Source organism: Ovis aries, chromosome 12, assembly GCF_016772045.2.
Source record: "Ovis aries strain OAR_USU_Benz2616 breed Rambouillet chromosome 12, ARS-UI_Ramb_v3.0, whole genome shotgun sequence".
Classification (NCBI taxonomy): domain Eukaryota; kingdom Metazoa; phylum Chordata; class Mammalia; order Artiodactyla; family Bovidae; genus Ovis; species Ovis aries.
In genome coordinates, this window is record NC_056065.1 from 54,636,480 (window position 1) to 54,657,226 (window position 20,747).

The window sequence follows — 20,747 nt, forward strand, 5'->3', positions numbered from 1 at the left end:
TGCAGGCTTTCTCTACTTGTGATGAGCAGGGGCTACTCTCTAGTTGTAATGCGTGGGCTTCTCATTGTGGTGGCTTTATTGCGGTGGAGCTCGGGCTTTAAGGTATACCGGCTTCAGTGGGTACAGCATGTGGGCTCTAGAGCACAGGCTCAATAGTTGTGGAACATGGACTTAGTTGCTTTGTGGCATGTGAGATCTTCCCGTATCAGAGATCAATCCCTTGTCTCCTGCACTGGCAGGCCAATTATTTACCACTGAGCCACCAGGAAAGCCCTGTGAGGTATTTTAACAATTGCGCACCTTAAAACCAAATTCTTCATGGAAACGTCTAACCGTTTCTGGAAGTGGAGGTAGACTTTTGGAACTTATTATTAGATAAAAATTAGCACTACTTCTATGCTGAGCATAAACAAGGTTGGAAGGAGCTCAGAGGGCCTCTCTATGCTTTGTGCTGTGTATAGGTTTGAGGAGCCATGGAGAGGAAAGAATGTAACATTCCATCATCCTCTCTTTAATGCTTCCTTCGAGGCCAGTAATCAAATATAAAACTCCTCTTTCCCTCGCCCTGCCTCTGGTCTCAGTAGTAACTCCTGTGAGCAGGAAATCGAGCTGGTCCTCACCATTACCCCATATCCTGGACTTTTCTTTTTATTCTTGTCTTTGGATCCAAGAGTAAGACCTTGGCAGAGAACAAACAGTAGAACTGAGCTCCTGCTGTGGTTACTGAGTAACTCAAAGCTTAATTCTTCCACAGAAATTCGGCAAAACATCTAGCACACAAACACACAAAAACAGAGTTGTCTCCAACTCTCTTGGGTTTCTAGTTTACTAGATGGCTACAACCATCTAGTAATTAAGGTGAAAGAAAGTTTATCAAACTAAATCCTGCATTATCATTTGGCAGCTAATCTCAAAGCATCTCACTAGTATTTGTCCAAATTCTCACAAATATGAGAAAGCTCAGTTTCAGTTTCATGGAAATCAAATAAAAACAAATACTTATTGAACATGTCCAATGCACATGACACTGGGTCTTGAACGTACCAGGTACTCAATAAATATTTGTGTTTGAAGAAACCCAGGTTCAGAGTAGTTTGGCTGACTTATTAAGAAGGAAGTACTTTAAATTTCTCCCAAATGGAAGGTTAAGATTATTAAGTAAAAAAGATTACTTATCCAGAGGAATTGAGACCTTGTATGAATAGAAACACCTCTTGCAAGGTTGAGCAAGAGAGGGCTGCACAGGGTCAAAGTTCATTGCTTAGTTTAGGAACTTGTAGGTGGTTAAGAGAGAAATTGAGAAGGCAGCAGAGGCAGAGGTTGGAGGTAGTGGGAGAAAGTTCCCTGGAGAAAGAGAGGATGGGTTAGACAGACCAAGAAGCAACAGGCAGAAACTCGCAGTAGAGCTGAAGTCAAGAGTGTATGTTTTGACAAGTACAGGTCAATTGTGTGACTGGTGTCTTTCACCTACTTCTGCCAAGGGCTGCTTTAGCAAATTTAAGTGCACTTGAGGGTGGAGGAGGAAATGAGGGGGTAGAAATGAATGTAGCTTGGCAGCTTTTATCTCATCAAGACACAGTTGGTTTCCGGTTCTTCCCAAACAGCCAGTGCTAAAAATCAACAGATACTGCACAGGTGCAGGCTTTTAACTTTGAACAGGAACAAGTTCTAAACAAGTTCTAGGAACCACATCTCATGTGGCTTCACAGGTTCAGCTTACCAGGGAATGGTGCTGGATACAAAACCCTCCAGCTGCTCAGAGAGAAATGGGCCAGTCCACTATGGAGAGACAGCTTGCATCATGCTCTAAGGCCAGGAGTTCATCCGGTTGTCTAGCTTGTTGTCAGGTTAACAAAATGTCCAGTTAGATGATAATGGTAAGCATAGGGACTGAGGAAAATTAGAGGGCATGCTTTAGATCCTAATAACCTGAACATTTTTGGACTTGAGAGGATAACATGATGACAAACTAAGGTCACTGTACGTTTTCCTTAAAACTGAATTTTTTAAGGGCTTTGATACTGTAATTTTTTCCCTTTAACCTGTAATATTGGATCAGGGTGTGCACTTGGTCAAGCGAATTACGGGAAGCTGACTTTGGTGGCACCCACTTGGCTATTAAGAAATGCCAGTCATACTCGTGCTATTCTCAAGTATGGGCTAAATACTGTCTCAGAAATTCCTCCCCTCCTTTTCATTTTCTTTGTCCTGCTGCAAGCCCTCATCACTTCCTCTAAGTCTGTTCAACAGATTTGTAACTGAGCTCTCTGCCTTAGGCCCTTTGTTGTTGTTTAGTCACTTAGCTGTGTCCTACTCTGCGTCTCCAGGGACCGTAGCCCACTAGGCTCTTCTGTCCATGGGATTTCCCAGGCAAGAATACTGGAGTGAACTGTCATTCCACTCAGGGGATCTTCCTGATTCAGGGATCAAACCTGAGTCTCCTGCATTGCAGGCAAGATTCTTTTACCACTGATCCAAGGAAGTCATGCCTTAGACCCTGTTCCACTTCAAATCACAATCATCGCGTCACTGTCAGGTTGAAAATCTTTACTAGTGTTTAACTGCTAAGGGAAAAAATCACAACAATTCAGAAGGGGTACATAAAGCTTTCCAAGACCTGCCCTCAACCAAACTTTTCTATATCCCTAACTCCTTGAAGTTCTGTTCCAGGCCATATACTATGTACTCCCAGGCTTAGAACTTCTACTTCTGCTCTGTTCACCATACAAACACTTCTGTGCCTTTCAGGACCAACTCTTGAAATGTAAAAACTTTGCTGAGTCACCATGCTTCTCAAGCCTTACATTTGTCTTTAAGTGGTCTCCAAGTTGTCCTTGTTATGCCTCACATCTTATTCACTTCACTAAAATAGGCAGAAACTGGATCCCTCTGCTTCTAAAATTGCCTATCAAGAAAATCCCAGTACTCCAAAGTTTGGTCTTTGGACAGACAGCACCGGCATCATATGGGAGCCTGTTGGACAATCTCAGACCCACTACAGACCTGTTGAAACAGGAGCTGCACTTTAACCAGAGCCCCGGGTGAACTGTATTCACCTTAGGATTGAGAAGCACGCTGACACAGAGCCTATTCAATAAACATGACTAAAGAGGCACAAATCTGGTTGCTTTAGTTCCCCAACTTATGACCCTTCCTTGGACAGCTTTAACTTTCAGAATAAAACCCAGCTTTGTGATCTGGCTCTGCATCTGAAGCCATCTCACTCTCTTATCACTTCAATGACCTTCTTTCAGTTTCCCTAACAGTCTTTCTTTTTTTGTGGAGTTCACGAGTCTTTTTTTCTCCGACTAGCGGTCTCCTTAGCCCCGCCTCCCCACCCAGAACTCCCTACCCTGCCCCAAGCCATTTCTTACCTTCAAGGCCACTGTCTCAGGAAAGCCTTTGCTGCCCAGCCAGGCAAGGTAAAATCTTCCTTGAGTATAGTCTCACAGCTCCTTGCTCTTTTTCTACTGAAGATAATCGTGGATGAATAATCTTTTGGGTGGAGAAGGAAATGGCAACCCACCCCAGTATTCCTGCCTGGAGAATCCGCCTGATGCGCTACAGTCCATGGAGTCACAGAATCGGGCATGACTGAGCCACTAACACAACAATGATCCTTTGGTAATTCTGTCTGTGGTGTTTTGTAGATGATTGTTACCTATCCTTAAATGTACACATCAAGTTCCATAACTGGAGTTTGAGCTCCTTGAGGGTAGAGAATATTCTTTGTTCTCTACAGTATTGTGCCATATGGGGTATACTCAGTAAGTTACTTTAGTAAATACTGTAGTAAGTATTCAGTGAGTAGTTGCAAGTTCTGATGTGCTGGCTGGTCCCAATAAAGGTGGCAAGTCATTCTAACTGAGCTACCATGTTGGAAAGCAGATACAAACTGATCATTCAGACTAGCTGGTTATTGGGAGTGAAATGTTAATATACACAAAGACACAAACTCTTATTAATCAATGATTCTCAGTGTAAAGGATCAGAAAGTAACCTGTTGCTTGTAAGCAGGGTGGGCCTGGGTAAGTGGTTAAGACGGTAGGTCTGGTTTTGAATTCCCATTCTCAATTTTATTTTAGGCAACAGTTACCATCCCTCACACCCCTGAGCTTTTTTTTTTTGACTGTGGCCACTTCTCTTGAGGTCCAAAATGGTACCAATGGATCTAATGCTAACTGATGGTAGAAGGCGTGACGTTTGTTCACTGGTAATATACATCATTTTTCTTTTAAAAATATTTAGTTATTTTAAAGGAAACTATCCACTGTCAGTTACATGTCTTCTAAAAATATGGACATTTTATTCTATAACAATGTGCTATTATCACTCAGAACAAAATGTTATTCCTTTGTTTTTTCTAATATTCAATGTGTAAGTCAAATTCCCCTAACTATATACATATATATATATATAAATCTTTGAATGTTTGGTTTGTTGCAATTAGGATCCAAAGTTCACACACTGCATGTGACTTTTATATCTCTTAAGTTCCTTTTAATCTAAAGTAGTCCCCTCCCCTCCCCTGCTTTTTTCTTTAAGCCACTGAGTTCTTGAAGAGGGTATATTTTACAGTAGTCTCTAAAAACTCTCTAAATGTCAGGACTGATTAATTGGTGGGGATTGCAGGACAATTAGGAAAAGTGAGTAAGAAAGACAAAAAATATTTGCATCAGGAAGGTATTCAGAGTAAGGCCCTGTTGCTTAAGCATAAAAAGGTCCTGCTTTTAAGAGAAGGCATAAAAACCAGAACTTTGCATGTTAACCATGGAGTCTCACTAAATCCTGACTCTAGGATCTGAGAACCATTACCTTTATTCCTAATGTGCAGTCACTGTATAACAAATGAAGGATTCTGGACTGTGATGTTGGATTAATTCCTGTGAAATCTATAAAACTGGCACTATGAGTACGTGTTTGTGTATATTATCTACTTCTCTATATTTCACCTAAAGAACAAACACAACTCCATAAAAAAGGTACAAACAAGTACACAATCCCAGGGGTTAGAATAAGATGGCACAGGTTCATTTACAAAAAAGACTACGCGTTTCTCCTCATTAATTTATCATTTAATATAAATGCTGACAGAAAGCAGATAAAGACCTTGCAGACACTTTCATATATTTACAAACCAAAAGGCGAATCACCTCCTTCTACTTGTTAAAATAATCCTTTTATCTGCAACTTATGGGAGCCTTAAACACTAATTTGGAGCAACATGAGGCTGAGTCAGTTTCCAAGATAATAAAGAAAATAACACCATTTTAACAAAAGTGGCAATTTTGATATAAACAGCATGCACACAGGTTTAACAAGATGGCCTCATCCTCTCAAAACCCTGCAACAAGTAGACTATATACTTACTCAGACCCAGCATTTAGCTGTCCTAAACATCTATTACTACTTTTCCCCACCTCACTTTTTTAAAGGCCATTTAAAAATTGAACATATAAACAGATTTTTAAAGAGAGAAAAATGGTCTACTTCAAAAACAGGGTTCTTCTTTCCTATTCCCAAAGAATTTCCAGGAGATAACGTCTTCAAATAGTAAGATTTCACAGCTTGCCAGATGCTAATTTCACAGCTTGTGAAATTCCAACTCATTATCTGTCTTCACTTTTTAAAGAAAAGTTGGAAACACTTGGAAAAAGTACAATTTCACAAACTTTAGCAATTTAAAAATGAGCTGTCCCTTTAAGGCTCAATAGTTTTAATTCTTAACAGGTGGGTGAGGCAGGTGAGAAAGAACAGGGCGCTAAGGTAAGGGGAAAATAACAGATATGCACAAAAACTTTTAAAAATGATATTCTGTCTAGCACTAATTTAAGAATAGGAGACATAAATTTTCACTATTCAAACTGTAAATGATTTCATGGTCATTTATAACCTGACTCAAAATATCATGGGCTCCTTTATTAACCTACATTATTTTTGTCTTGTTAAATATACCTCTGCAGGGCACAATCACATACAATCAATACGATTGGTAAATTACACAAGCTCTATCCCAAGCAAATATGCATCAATATTAAAAAGTTATTAAAAAACAAACAAACAAAATAAAATCCACCCAAAAAGGTGATAATGACTGCAGAATGTCTCGGGGAGACTGGTATGAGCCTAAAGACCAAATTGACTGTAGTCAGGGGAAAAAGGGAAGAGAGGTAACAAGGGGAAGAGACCACACACAAGAAGAGGAATCTCACAACTGGAAAATGTTTAAGTGGGTGAAAGGTTTTGTTCATTATCTTAATTCACTTCTTCCATTTCTGTTGTTCTAAAAAGTCATAGATTTACTATAAAGTAAAATAATGAAGCCTATGCATCAATGAGGGGAAAAAAAATCAACTTTTCTCCTCTAAGATCCTTTCATTCCCAGAATGTAGGAAGAAGAGAAAGGATGAAGAAGAAATAAAGGAAATTTAGGCAACAATCTACTTGGAAAAAGTAGCTCTCAGAACAGTGTCTTAGTTGAACAGAGGATGTAAACATGATAAGCAAAAGCTTAAAACGCCTTGAAATGAGAGGAACATATTACAGGGTGGCTCAAATATTATTGTGAGAATGGCAGTCAATTAGTGGAGAAAGATTATGCTAATAAATGGTGATTTCTTAAAAAAAAAAAAAAAAAAAAGCTACTGATTATCTACCCAATAGTTTGCTTCCATTCTTTTCTTGATCCTTTCATACATCAGCTGGAGCTGAAGTAGGGGGCCACCTGACAGTTTCCAGTTATAAGATGACTCTTGAGTGTACAACCTAGAATGGATGCCAAAGACTTGTGAGCTCTGTCTACTTAAGAGTTTAAATTAAAAACAAAACAAAACCAAAAAAAAGAAAAGAAAAGAAAAGAAAAAACCACAAAAAACCCCAACTAGAAACAATGAGACCTCAATACAAGAAAACAAATCACCTTATCTAGTATATAACATACATTAGGATAACAAACTCCACAGGATTTTATTTTTCTAAATACATATTTTGGACACAATATTTTGTCGTGAGGCTTATTTTAAGTTCTCTCTCTCTCTTGGGTTATTGCGCCTTATTTTCTTTTGAAAATAACTGTTATTAATCTAGGGATGTTCTGCTCAGGAATAAAGTTTAGGGGAAGTTCAGTGTTTGGCTGAAAACTCACAAGCTCTGTAATTCCAGTGGTGAGGTTAGTCCCTTTATCACAATAGGATTTCAAAGGGATCTTTACCCACTTTGTTCAGTGCAGTATTGAAAGCTCACCCATTGGGAACATATTTATTATTAAAAGGTGTTACTTCTTGGTGGTGGCAGTTTTTTTATTAAGTAAGGTTGCTGCTAGTGTTACTATCAGTTAGAATCTAAAACATGTGGAAACATCTTTAGCAAAGAAAATCTTAAGAATCAAATTGTAGCTGGCATTTACTATAATAGTGTCTTTTGACAAAAACATCTTTCTTTTTCCAAGTGGTTCAGTAAAGTTGAAATAAGAATTTTAAAAAATATATTAACTGCAATCCACCTGTAATTCCCAATAAGTAATTTCAGCAGGAAAATTTCATAAAGCTGAGTTGAAGCCACAAATAAATATAAAAACCATAGTTGTCCAAGGCAGAAAAGTGTGCATATAGGCCAGCAAAATGCGCAGTCAGGTAAAATGACGACAGCAGTAGACTGCTTACTTTTTCAATCCCTAATGTAGAACATAAAATATGCCCTAATTTTTACCTAAAAGGATAGGCAGATTTTTCAGGAAGATATCACCTTGCAAACACAATAATCATCTATCATCAATAACAACAAAACACAATTGGACTTTTAGGGTAAAAATCTAAGTAAACACTGCAGTTACTTTGCAGACAGGTTCTTAATTTCCCCTAAAAAGTAACTGGGCCTTTTAATGACATATAAAACATTACAAGTGCTTTTCACAGACACAGTTTATACATGAAACCTTTACTCAACTCTTTAAAATGAGCAAAAAGAAAGCAGAAAAGAGATGGTTAGATCTCCGTCTATCACCATTTATATATAAGCAACAGCAACCGAGTACTCTTTATCTTTAGTGAAAAGAATCTTTTTCTCTGAATCTGAATATAATCTAACAGGTACTAACTACAGTTAATTATTTTTCACCAATCACATGTTCATGGATTCTTTTACTCAGTCCCAAGACTTGATCATACTGACAGTAGACTGTCCTATAGGCACAAGTAAAATAATAAAAATATAACAAGCTATCATAACAAGACAATCTCAGTATATGGGGGAGGACCTGCTTACACACAATACTATAAAAGATGACATTCATGGTTTTAGAAAAACTAATGGATTTTCATTACTTTTATATCTTATAAGGCTAGCTAACTTTAAAAGTTAACTTTAGATATATCTCCCTACACAGTATAATCAACTCATGAATACCAAGAGGTTTCACAATCAAAATGGCTACTATTTCCTCCCAAACCAAAACAGAGTAAAGCACAAGTCTTTGGCTCTCCTTTAAAGAAAACAGCAGGTTACCATTCCTAATCAGACCTTTGTTTGCCTACCAGTAGGGCAAATACCACATTTGTGCATCACTGAGTAATAACACCATTAGAAAAGGCAACTTCACAGAAGTTATTGGCTAAGCGAATTCATTTGAATGCTCTGTTTTGAGGCAGCAAACTGTTACTGTTGCAGATTGGGGAGGGCAGTGGGTAAATCAAGGGGAATTTGCAAGACAGAGAAGGGCCAGAGAAAAAAGAAAAAAAACAAACTTTAAGCTCCAACTTTGAAGACCTATGGAAAATCTGATGGAGTTACATATTCAAGATAGCAAATGAGAATCATACCAATTTTAGGTCTTTCAGACCGAAAAAAAAAAAAAAAGGGAAAGACTAGGAGAAGGAAAGGGAAATAAAATGGGAAAAGGAAATTAGCCATATTAATGCTGTATGAAATATATTTTTATACTTTCTGAGTAGTTAACTATTTTGTAGCTGGTATTAAAAATAGTGTCTTACTATTTGAATATTACTAGAAACCTATAACTAATTTTTCTTTTGATTAGAAAAGTAACAAGGAATGGATCTTTGGTCATGTCAGCCTCTGTAAATTACCCAAGACATGGCAGCTATTGAACTTATGACAGTATCTGTAAGAAGAAAAAACTACATATAGGTCAGAAAATTGAGTCTAGATATCTTATTCTCAGTTCTTCTACCCTTTTCCTAAGACCCACTGAATAAAGAAAAGGTCAAAGTACTTTTATACTCTGGTTATAATAAAATTATGGTGTTATCCAAACAGAACTGAAAGCAATGCTTATTACTCCTACCTTAACCCTTCAAAAGTGTTCACTTCCATCAGATGTCTGAGTATTGCCTTTTAATTCAGAAGAAATTAACATTTGAATAAGTAAAAAGCCTAAAGATGGAATTTCCTATCTGACTGGCTTCATCGTTTTAACTGTCTCGGGGAATAAATCTAAGAAGCCAGAAAAGTCAGTATCTTTCACAGATTTTAAGAAAAAAGCAGTTAAAAAGTCAAACGGTTTTGCCAAAACAGGCCATTGACCACTATAGGTTCATCTTACAGGCACAGTGGGACAGTATACCTTCCTCTTGCTGTTCTACCCACCCAGATTTCCTCTCAAGGGTGGAGTATTAGAGAGGTATAGACAGAATTAAGGCTAATTTAAGAGATCCCCCATCCTCACTCCATGAAAATACCTTAAAAAGAGAGACTATTTTAAGTCAGTCTAAAACAGTGGCTTTCTGGTTTTATTCAGAACAGGAAAACATAAATTAATCTCTCTTTCTACCTAGCTTAGAAAATCAAAATGGTGAAAGAATGACTGTATTTGAAGGAAATAAACAATAACAACAGAACTTAAGTTATTAGGGGTTTCAATAGATACCCAAAATGGAATTTTACTTTTACTCCATATTTCAACAAAATCAACATCCATAAATTTCTTTTTAATACCGGAATCATTCTGAATTCCAAACTGAACCAACTGCTCCTAAAATTTAGGAATTATCTAACATGTCCAAAGGAGAAATAAGATCTGCCCAAATCTGCCTACAGAAGGTTAGAGGCCAAGAATGTTGCCTTTTATGGTTAGAGAGAGAAATTAAAGATCTCAGGACTCTGTCAGACATAAAATTTCTCTCCTTCTCCTCCCCAAAACAATAAGTACTTAAATAGTAAATGTAAGAGGGTTTTAAGCAAAATAAATGAAAAAAGGCAAAAAAGCAAATGTATTTTTTAAAAATAGGAAAATATGGATATCAACTGATAAAATGCCTCATCTTCATTCAGTGCTTCTACCTCCCAATCAGTCATTTTATCGCAACAGCTGCGCTCATGCGAAAAAATCCATAAAACATACCCAATATATATACAGATATAGCTATGTATATATGTATATATATAATATATATATATAAATTTTTATTTAAATAAAAAAGAAAGCTCGAATCCCAAGCCAATATGTGTATATCAAATCCTTGACCAGCCAGGTCTGTAGGGCATAATCAAATTCAATGTGAAATAGTATATAAACACGGTGCCTTGACTGGGCAAATTAAATAATTGCTACTCAAAAGAGTGTTCTGTTTGGACTCTCCTACTGGTAGGCAATGGCAGGACTGTATTACCCTCCCCCCTCCCTTACCCCCCAATTGTTTCATTTAATAGTATGATAGACACAGAGCTTAGACTGAGGTGGTTATGACCTCAGCAGGAGTTACGGGTTAAGAAAATAAGAAACAAGAAAAATACAAACTCTTGCTTTTACCCAACCAAAGCAATGCAGTAACTTATTACATAACCAGTGCTTTCTGTTTTAGCAGTATAATCCAGAAAAGGAAATTTCTAGAAAATCAGGCAAACATATACGGTGGGTGACTATGTCAAATAATCCCCACTAAACACATTTTATATGGTTTTAGTTCAGTATAGACATGTGGCATCAGAATATGTGCAGCAGAATTAAATTAGAAAAATTATTCCTTATTCTCTTCAACATTTTCATGAAGAGTCTTTTCAGTATAGTGAAGCCAAGTCTACAAAATTGACTTCTAGGTACTTACTACCTACCTACTTGTGCTAATGGTTCCAAAAGGCAACTACTGATCAATTTGTAAACTATCCTTAAGATTTAGGCAGTTCTCATTTGCCAAATCTCCTTGAAAGCCAGGGGCTCCAGTATATAGGAATTTTGTACTTTTGGTTTTTGAGAGTAAAACAAAACATTCATTGAAATAATGTGGCTCTGCTCATTTTAAGTTCAATCAAGTGTTGAGCAGTTTTAAAATATGGTGGATTGTCCTGGTTTTTGAACATTCTATGATTTCAGAAATTGAACTTGGGAAAGCATTGCTCTGAATTTCCAGTCATTAGCTCAATATAGGTAATAAACTAAATATGTATTTCCAGTGCTAATAAAATTATAGTTCATCCTTAAAATAATTTCCATTTAAATCTAATCAAGCACTCTAAAATTGACTTGGATTTCTGATTACATTAAGAGAATGAAAGCGGTTCATGATATGAAAATGAGGTCTTCAAAAATGAATTGGTAATTATTTCTCAGAAAAGCTGAAATAAACACAAAAACAAGAAATAAAGTCCTCCTGAGCAACAACAAAAAGTTTTAATGCCATATGAAAAACCTCCCTACACATGAAGCTTGTGACCCAGAAAGAAAGCAAATTATGGCTTCCAAATAATGGCTCTTGGAAAAGTTGCTCTGCTGCACATTTTCTAATAACTAGTCTATTACTATTTCTCAAGCACCACAGAATTCTCAGAATGGCCGGGGTCTTTTAGTCTGTGGTAATTTATGGGGTTGTGAGAGGACTGGGGGTACGGAATTATACACTGGGTATGTAATAATACCAAAATACAAGAAAAATCTACTTCATTAAGATCATACAATTAATCAAACAGAGTGTATATATAATATCTTCTTTTTTTTTTAAAGCCCTGGATCCAAGGCGTCCAAAGTTATTAAAATAAAGTTCATTCACAGAACAAAAACAAATTTAATCTGAATTGCTTGCAGATACTGCTAATTTTCTTTTTCTTTAAATTAAAAAATGCATTAATGTGAACTATGTGCAGAGTTTGTTTTTAGTAGTGATGTTTGTGCACATTGCCTCCGGTGCTTTTCCTGGATTTCTCTGACCACTCTCAGAGAAAGTTTAAGAAGTTATCTGTTCTCCTACCCCTATGCCCCACAGACTGGTTAGGAGCAGAAGATAAAGGTAGGACTCCTCATATTTTAGGGAGTAGAACTGGATGTAACTCCTGATCTCTGGGAGTCATTATTGTCCCCTCCTCCCTCAGGGTCCTCTGACAGGTTCAGAGAGCTGGTCTTGTTGGACAGGAGGCTGATATTCTCTTGTGTCAATGCTGATCCATTAGGCACGTCACTGTTAACATTAAAAAAAAAAAAAAGAGTTGGAATTTTAAAAGAGGAGAGAAAACTGGTTATTAATAGAATAAAATCAACAGGGCCTTTCTATATAGCACTATGGAAAATACATGAATGGCTTTCAAACTTTAATTTACAGCTCTATATCCATGCTTTATTTTAGCATATGGGCTGGCAAACTAAGACAAGCTAGGTGACTGGTTTTTGTTTTGTTGAGCTGTTTCTATAACAAAGTTTTATTGGAATACAGCCTGCCCATCTGTTTACATATTGTCTATGACTGCTTTCACATTACAACAGCAGAACTGAGAGTTCTGACATGGATAGTAAGACTAATAATTTTAAATATTCACTATTTGGCCTTTAGGAAAAATGCTGACCCCTGCTTTAGCAGGTTTACTAGGACAAGATAACACATGGATTTAAACAGACAAAAACTTAAGCCTGGAAGCAACAGAGCATCAGAAATTGTTGTATATCATCAGGAAGGCAACTCAGGACTATGCATTAAAAGCCTCAAAGTGCCCTAGCTGCAAAATATCCTAAGGTTCAAGATGTACAAAGAATTAACTACAATATATTTTTTGCAGGGTTGTTCGTAATAGTTGATATGTATTCTTCTGTACCTGTAGAAGACTAATGGGTGATATGGATAGACCAAATTAAAAACCAGGAGGGATAGAACAGGGGATATGTGGGTGAAAGAGGCTAAATGCCTGCACACTTAAGGGTATATAGACATCAAAATGTTAACAATGGTTTTAAGGGGAAGAAGGAGATCGAAGCAGAAATTTTCATTTCCTAGACAGATAATTCAGGATATATCTATACAGGATATAACAGCTAATTCAACCTTGACTCTATTCTAAAATAAGTTTTATTAACTCCTTTTTGTTGTTTAGTTGTTAGGTTGTGTCCAACTCTTTGTGACCACATGGATTGTAGCGCTCCAGGTTCCTTCTATCCATAGAATTTTCCAGGCAAGAATACTGGAGTGGTGTGTCATTTCCTTCTCCAGGGGATCTTCCAACCCAGGGATCGAACCCAGTGTTTCTCCTGCACTGACAGGGAGGTTCTTTACCACTGAGCCACTAAGGAAGCCCCTTTATTAACTCTCAAATTTAAAAATATTCTTTTCTCAAGGTATACAAAGTAATGATATTGTAAAAATCAAATTATATTTATGAGAGTGCTTCTATTATGACTGTATGAGGCTATATGGAAATGTCCCTTTCCTTACCTGAATGTCAACGTAAGGTCCTCAGCTGGAACCTTATTTTGTGGTTCTGGTTGTCCATTTTCTGCTTGCTTACTTGTATTCAATTTGCTTTTCATGTCCAGAGAACACTGGTTCTCCTTTGAAAGAAAAGGAAATAAATTTGATTATCTTCCATTTAATAGTGCTGATGGAGGAGAAACCAGCTATAAGTAATACAAAGTGATGAACAGAAATCACATGTAGTTCTGTAAAATGACCAAAGAAACAGGCAGATTAAAAGAACAGCAACACAGACAAAAAACAGGTCATCAATAACTTAAGGGCTGTGAAACCTAGAAATGTTACTTGGTAATATACCTTTGTATATAACATGTGGTATGAAAGTCACTCAGTCGTGTCCGAATCTTTGCGATCCCATAGCCTACACAGGCCATGGAATTCTCCAAGCCAGAATACTGGAGTGGGTAGCCTTTCCCTTCGCCAGGGGATCTTCCCAACCCAGGGATCGAACCCAGGTCTCCCACATTACAGGTAGATTCTTTACCAGCTGAGCCACAAGGGAAGCCCAAGAATACTGGATGGGAGCCTATCCCTTCTCGAGCAGATCCTCCTGACTCAGGAATCTAACCAGAGCCTCCTGACATTGCAGGCAGATTCTTTACCAACTGAGCTTCAAGGAAGCCCTTGGATAACATAGCACTGCAAAAAATGCCATCCCCTCTGCTTCCTTAACCAACATGTTTAACAGAAATTTAGTAACTTTCAGATAAGCACCCTGTTTTCCTCGAAACTTTATTATAAATACAGAAAACTAAGACAAAAAAACACACTCAAACCAATAGATAAATGAGGAGAAAAGTGATAAAATAAGAAGGCAGTCAATTTTCATGACACTCTTTCTAAGTACTAATCACTCATTTTAGCCTTGGGGTGATGATTCTATAGCTCTAGATGATTCTAGAACTCTAGAGCCACAAGTTCAGTGACACAACTACACACAGGTTTCCTTTCACCTTCCCTCTCTTTCCACAGTAACACTTACCATACTCAGTTCCCGGGTTCTCTTCCCAATTTCCCTTTCCACCTGGTGCAGTTCCAAGCTCAACTGCTCACTTGAGATCATTCCAGGCCATTTTGGAGGTGGTGGTGGTGGGGGCTGTGACTGGCCTGCCAAGGTGTTCGCCTCCCTCTGCAACACCAGTCTGTTACTAACAGCCTAGTGCATAAAGCCAAGCACATACACAGCTCAACACATTTCACACCAAGCATAGAATGACCAGGCCCAATTCCAGACCACAGCCTTAAGTAGCTTATTACTCACATATATTTGCAATAAAAATGATCCAACTATAAGGCACTGTTTCTTTGAATACCATTTGAATAAAGAAGGAAAAAGATGGGGGATTTAAACTTGGTGAACAGTAATTTAATCTTTGGTTTAAGTCACTCTTCTTTTCTTATTTAAGAGAAAAGTCAACTATAAATGTGGGGGGAAAAATTATAAATGTGCTTTTTTTTCTTTTTAACTGAATTTTCTCTGAAATAAATTCTATAATTTCTTTCAATGAAACTTCAATAATGACAAGGACTTTTAACCACAGTGAGTTAAACAATGCTGAAACTTTTTGGAACAGAAAATCAGTCTAGGAAATTTCAACTAAGATAAAAAGCCATGAAATAGCAAGGTAAAGAATTATATTTTATGAAGTTTTAATAAATCTTTAATAACTAGTTACCTGAAGATAACAAAATAAACATAGCATTCTTTTTTCTTACAATAGGAATTAGCAAGAAGTTTTGGACCAATGTAAATAAAGCAATGGAAAAAGGAGACAAACATGAATACTATACAGGTTTATATTTCTAAACTTTATCACTTACATAAGAGTATAAGCCAGAAACATGCTCAAAAACAAGCAAGCAAACACACAAAACATCCTACCTATTGGTCTTGCTAATAAGAAAGTCTAAGACAGAATCAGTTAGAAATTTATTTCCAAAGCAATGCCTTACATATTATTAAAGATCTTGGTAGAAAAATAAAGACTAACTTTCTAAGAGTATGTTTTTCTTCAGAAGAGAGCAATGCATTTATCGCTAGAATGTCTAGCTTTTCATATTCAAAGTCTATGTTCCAATCCAAAGGATAAAATAAACAAAACCTAGTCTTCTGATGTGGCACTTAAAGAATTTCAAGAATTTTTTGTCTTCTGACATTCTGTTTCTCTTAAGTACTAGACAGCATGGTGGAAAGAACACTGAACTTGGAGTATGAAGACTTGGGTTCATGTTCAATCTCTGTGAAATTCATATCCTTCAACCAAAAAGGGAGGAAAATACCACTTGCCCAATCTATGTGTCAGGAACCCGTATGGGTCAAGTAAGATATGTAATAACTTATAAAGTGAAAAAACTATATTAATGAAAGGTATTATGTAGAGAATTTTTTTTTAGGTCAAAGTTGTGAGCTTTTACTAAAGATACTGAGGAATAAAAGAAGTGAGAGAAATTTTTAAAATTAAAGAAAATGTGAGAAATTAAAAACAAAATTAAGTTAAAACCATCTATTGATTAAAAAACTATATCGTATACCCTCAACTTAAATGTGTTATCAGGGAATATAAGCTCCTTTTATATATTTTATTTTATATTTTAGATAATCTAGGAAATTTAATTACCTAAAATATTATAGAGTATAAAAATATAAAAGGAGTTTATATATAATATATAATAACATATAAAACGTATAAAATATGTTTTCTATTCTCAGATAATAGAAATTCTAAATTTCCAGAAGTCTGAAAACTTCAAAGTATTAAAATTCTTTGAAAAATGGACACCTATACTAACTCTTAAGAAAAAGACTTTAAAGTTTGAGGTTCATTGAACCTCAAAAGTTCCTCCTTTTAAAATGTCTTTGAGAACGCTTTAAAAACTGGAATTTCTCTAAGCTTGTACCTCTAGTCCACGTAGCTGGGTCTGTTGGCTAATTTGATGGTTTAGCTGCTGTAATTCTAGTCGTAGCTGTTCCCTCTCAGCAGACGGAAGGGGTTTTCCATGACTAGCCACTTCTGATATAGATATTCTCTCCCTTTGGTGGGAAGGAAAATGTGGAATAAATTTTAAATTTTATTAAAAACACTATTGATCAGAAAAACAAAGCAAGTTGAGTAATTTTAAAGGTTTGTAAAAGTTACAAGAATGACGTAATACCTCTCACTGAAGTGTCCCTGAGAAGGTATGTTTTGATGAGGAGAATATGGAGAACCTCCCCAGCCACCATGGGTTCCATATGGACCATAATCTGTAAGAGAGTAATTTATAGTGAAATGATGCAATTCATGGATTTGATTCTTTTCAGGTAATCACAGTCTAAAAGTCAAAGCTATATTTTGTACAGTTATCTTCAAAGATGGCTACCAAAATGGTAATAGGGTATTAATGTTTGTTTTTTCCCCACTAAAATATCAGTCTTTGTAATTTTTCCTCTGGTATGAATTTTAAAAAAGTAAGATGTGTTATTCTAACAAAAACAATGAAACTATTAAAAAACACATAGGTTATCCTCATATACAGACATTTTAGTTTGTACCCCTATAATTCCCCAGGTTATAATTACTTTTCTGCAGGGCTAATTCCACAGAAAACTTTGAAGACTACTGCCCTGAAGATTATGAAGAGCACTGATGGTAAATAGGGAGAAGGTAGTGTTGGCAGTTGTGAATATGAACCCTCTAAAATCTGGTTACCTCTGATTACCTGAAATGTTAATAGATTTTGTCGGAGCTCCCTGAGGTGCCATAGCCTGCATTGGGCCAGCACCCTGATATATCGTTTTGGAAGTTCGAGAAATGGCACCAAACCGAGATACTGTTGGTCGGTCTCCAAATGGGATGAGATCATCATCACTGGTTTCTGCTGCTCTTCTCTGAAGGTCCAATCGCTGGTCTCTCATTCCTTTACTCTCCACATTCTGAGAAAAAATGAAATGAGAAATCCACCCCTAACTTAGATCTCTAACATAATTTCCTCTAGCTCTGTAATAAGGTTAAAATACAGCATAACGTTTTTACTGGTAAAAACTAAAATCATTGGTTGCTTTTAGTTGTCATATAAAACACTACCTTTTGAATCTCTGATTACTCCTTATAATGGTATTTTTTTCTACATCATCAGAAATATTTTTTACATCATTATCCAGTATACATATATATATATATATACACACACACACATACACAAATACAAATATATATATGTACACATTCAAATAGATATACATAAACATTCTTTAAAAATGTGCCAACATAGGCTTTTAAAAGGGATTTCAGTCAGAAACATAAATAGAAACTGAATTGTCTGACCCTTGCTACTTAAAGTGAAGTGAAAGTCACTTAGTCCTGTCTGACTCTTTGTGACCCCAAGGACTTCACAGTCCACGGAATTCTCCAGGCCAGAATACTGGAGTAGGTAGCCATTCCCTTCTCCAGGGGATCTTCCCAACCCAGGTATCAAACACAGGTCTCCCACATTGCAGGCGGATTCTCTACCAGCTGAGCCACCAGGGAAGCCCAAAGTATAGCCCAAAGTCCAGAAGCAACAGCATCACTGTAGAACTCATTAAAAATGCAGAATTTCAGGTCTCATCCCAGTCTTACTGAATTAGAACTTGAACTTTAACAGATCCTTAGGTTAAATTCTAAGGATCAGAATTCACATCCAGATTCATGTTTGAGAAACACTGGGGGAGATTTTTATCCATTTGGGAAATGTTCAACAATATGTAGGTTAGGTTGGACAACATTTTTATTCTTTAGTAATTTATAAAACTCATTTATTTATTTTTATAAAACTCATTTTAATTACTCTCTCTGAAACAAAGGTTTCTATCTACTCTGCCTCCTTATCTCATTCCTGTTCTGAGAGAGGCTGTTTTTTATGGCCTAAAAACAATGTTGCCCTAAATCCACTACAGAAAAGCAAAAGGTTCCTTTCTGCTTTTTTCTCCTCTATATTCCTTTCTTTCTCTTTCTTCTTTTTTTATTGCCTGGCATCTAATCATATTCATGCTGTAGATGCCACTTCACTCATTTACAGTTATACTGGCATCTAAGTCTTGCTTTTCTATTACCAAGAACTGGTCTTCTCTCAACCTGCTGGACAAGTCTTTCTCTTTGAAAATCTACATCTAACAACCCAGGGAATCTTTCTTAGAATTAATAAGGTAAATGGCTTAAGAATTATAGTAAAAAAAAAAGTCAAGGCATACTTTTAACTCATCAACACTACTCCTAAACATAAATTTAATGCATGTAAACAAGGAAACATAGGCAAGAATGTTTACTGTAGCACTGTAGATAATAATAAAAGATCAAAAACAGCCTAAAAATATCAACATGAAAATGAATAAACAATTATATTTATTTATTGTATATCAGTTATCATAAATGGTATCTGATAAAAGAAGTGAAAATGAATGAATTTGGACTGGATATAAATTTGGATACATCTCAAAACAATGCTGAAAGAAAACATAAGCTGAAATTTATAATATGTATAAGGTCTATAAATATTCAAAACAAAATTGTTTGTAAGTCGAATAAAAGTATCCATGAAATAAACTCTCAATTCAGGATAGGATTTACCTTAACTCCAGGGAAGGAGAGAAACAGAAAATGAGGTTAGGGACGTATAGAAAGTCGGATTTAATTACTTAGGTAAAGTTTTATTTCTTTAAAGGATAAAGAAGCAATTAAGATAAAATAGTCATATATTTTAAGCTTGAGTATGAGATCCACTGGTGTTACACTACTTTTTGTTAAAAAATAAAATGATTTTAGTGTAATACATTTCAGTATACCACAGCTTATTTGAAGCTAAGTAACTATAATTGTGACACAAAAACTAGTGTTGTTCACTAATTCAACTTTATTGTTTAAACTTCAGAGTTAAGAATTATAAAAGAAATTTTAAAAAGTTTTAAATATAATTCAATCACACAGTATAGAATTATGGCTTAGCTGTTACACATACCATCATTTCCACACTCCCTGCTGCCACAACATCTTTAGGTTTTGCATCTTTGGTTCCAATGTAGGAGCCAATAGTGTCACATGACCAGGGTGAATACTGGCTATAATCATTTCCTTTGTATTTCCCAGCTACCTTCAAGTCTTCATCCAAAAACTAGGGATAGAAAAAAGAAAAAGGAAACAAAATAGGAAACAGTTCTATGAGTAACAACACAGAGAAAGCAGGAATTTCTCTAGAACATCATGCTAAAGCAACAAAATAATGGTTATTTGATTTGTGTCACAATAGAAGAGTTTTGTTAACTATGAAAAATATAAAACAAACAAAAACTGATGCTGAGCCATTACACTTTGTTAACACAAGGTCAAAAAGAAGTATCTCAAAATCTTTCAAAGAATCAAATTAGGATTTTTGAAGCAATTTGCTCATCCTCTTTCTCAACAGATTAAGTTAACATTTAAGCAAATAAGTACTAGGCCCTGGTTTTGCTAGACTCTTTTTAATGTTTCTTTCAATAATATTTCAGGTAAGCAAGAGCACTAAACACTCTTTAAAATGTAATCTTAAATGTTCTATGTAAGCACATGATGACATAATGACTTTTTCCCTGAAATCTCTTCAATAGCAACAACTGTATCTTGAATAAAATCTGGTCCTTATGTTGATTCAATGAAGTGAAGATTCCAAATTTTCTTTTCTTAAGATGAGCTCTGAAGTTATATAATAACCAAATAGGTATTCTAAGTCTGATGTATTTTTACTTACATTCACATTTGTGTAACCTTTTACAGCCTTCTAAGTGTTTACACTATCTCATATGTTCTTCAAGTCCAGGTGAGACAACATGGGTGATCTGAACAAGGTTATACCAGTATAAGGAGTGCTAGGACACTACTAAATTGCCTTCACTTTATCACAGATGTACATACTGGCATACTAACACTCCAGGGGGATACTGGTACATTTAAATGACTCTATGCTTCCCCTATACTGAAAAAAAATAAAACAAAAAATTCTATTTTCTGAGTCATCATTCTGGTCTTCTGCAATGGCAGAAGGATCTGCTGTTGATAAATACCACACATTTTC

The 20,747-nt window shown here is 36.0% G+C and overlaps 1 protein-coding gene across 5 annotated transcripts in view; it reads right to left on the reverse strand.

The window, feature by feature from the left end:
- Positions 1-5,053: 5,053 nt before the first annotated feature.
- RC3H1 (ring finger and CCCH-type domains 1) overlaps positions 5,054-20,747 on the reverse strand; it is a 74,016-nt gene continuing 58,322 nt past the window's right edge. For 2 of the 5 annotated variants that reach the window (XM_060396618.1, XM_004013813.4), the window contains exons 14-20: positions 19,659-19,811; positions 17,385-17,598; positions 16,839-16,929; positions 16,584-16,716; positions 14,668-14,814; positions 13,647-13,762; positions 5,054-12,404 (exon numbers count right to left, since the gene is read on the reverse strand). In XM_060396618.1, coding sequence (XP_060252601.1) covers positions 12,254-12,404; positions 13,647-13,762; positions 14,668-14,814; positions 16,584-16,716; positions 16,839-16,929; positions 17,385-17,598; positions 19,659-19,811 — 1,005 coding nt within the window. In that variant the 3' untranslated portion in view covers positions 5,054-12,253. Of the gene's footprint in view, positions 12,405-13,646; positions 13,763-14,667; positions 14,842-16,583; positions 16,717-16,838; positions 16,930-17,384; positions 17,599-19,658; positions 19,812-20,747 lie in introns of all 5 variants that reach the window. The other 3 variants (XM_042229118.1, XM_004013812.4, XM_060396619.1) reach the window with 2 other exon arrangements.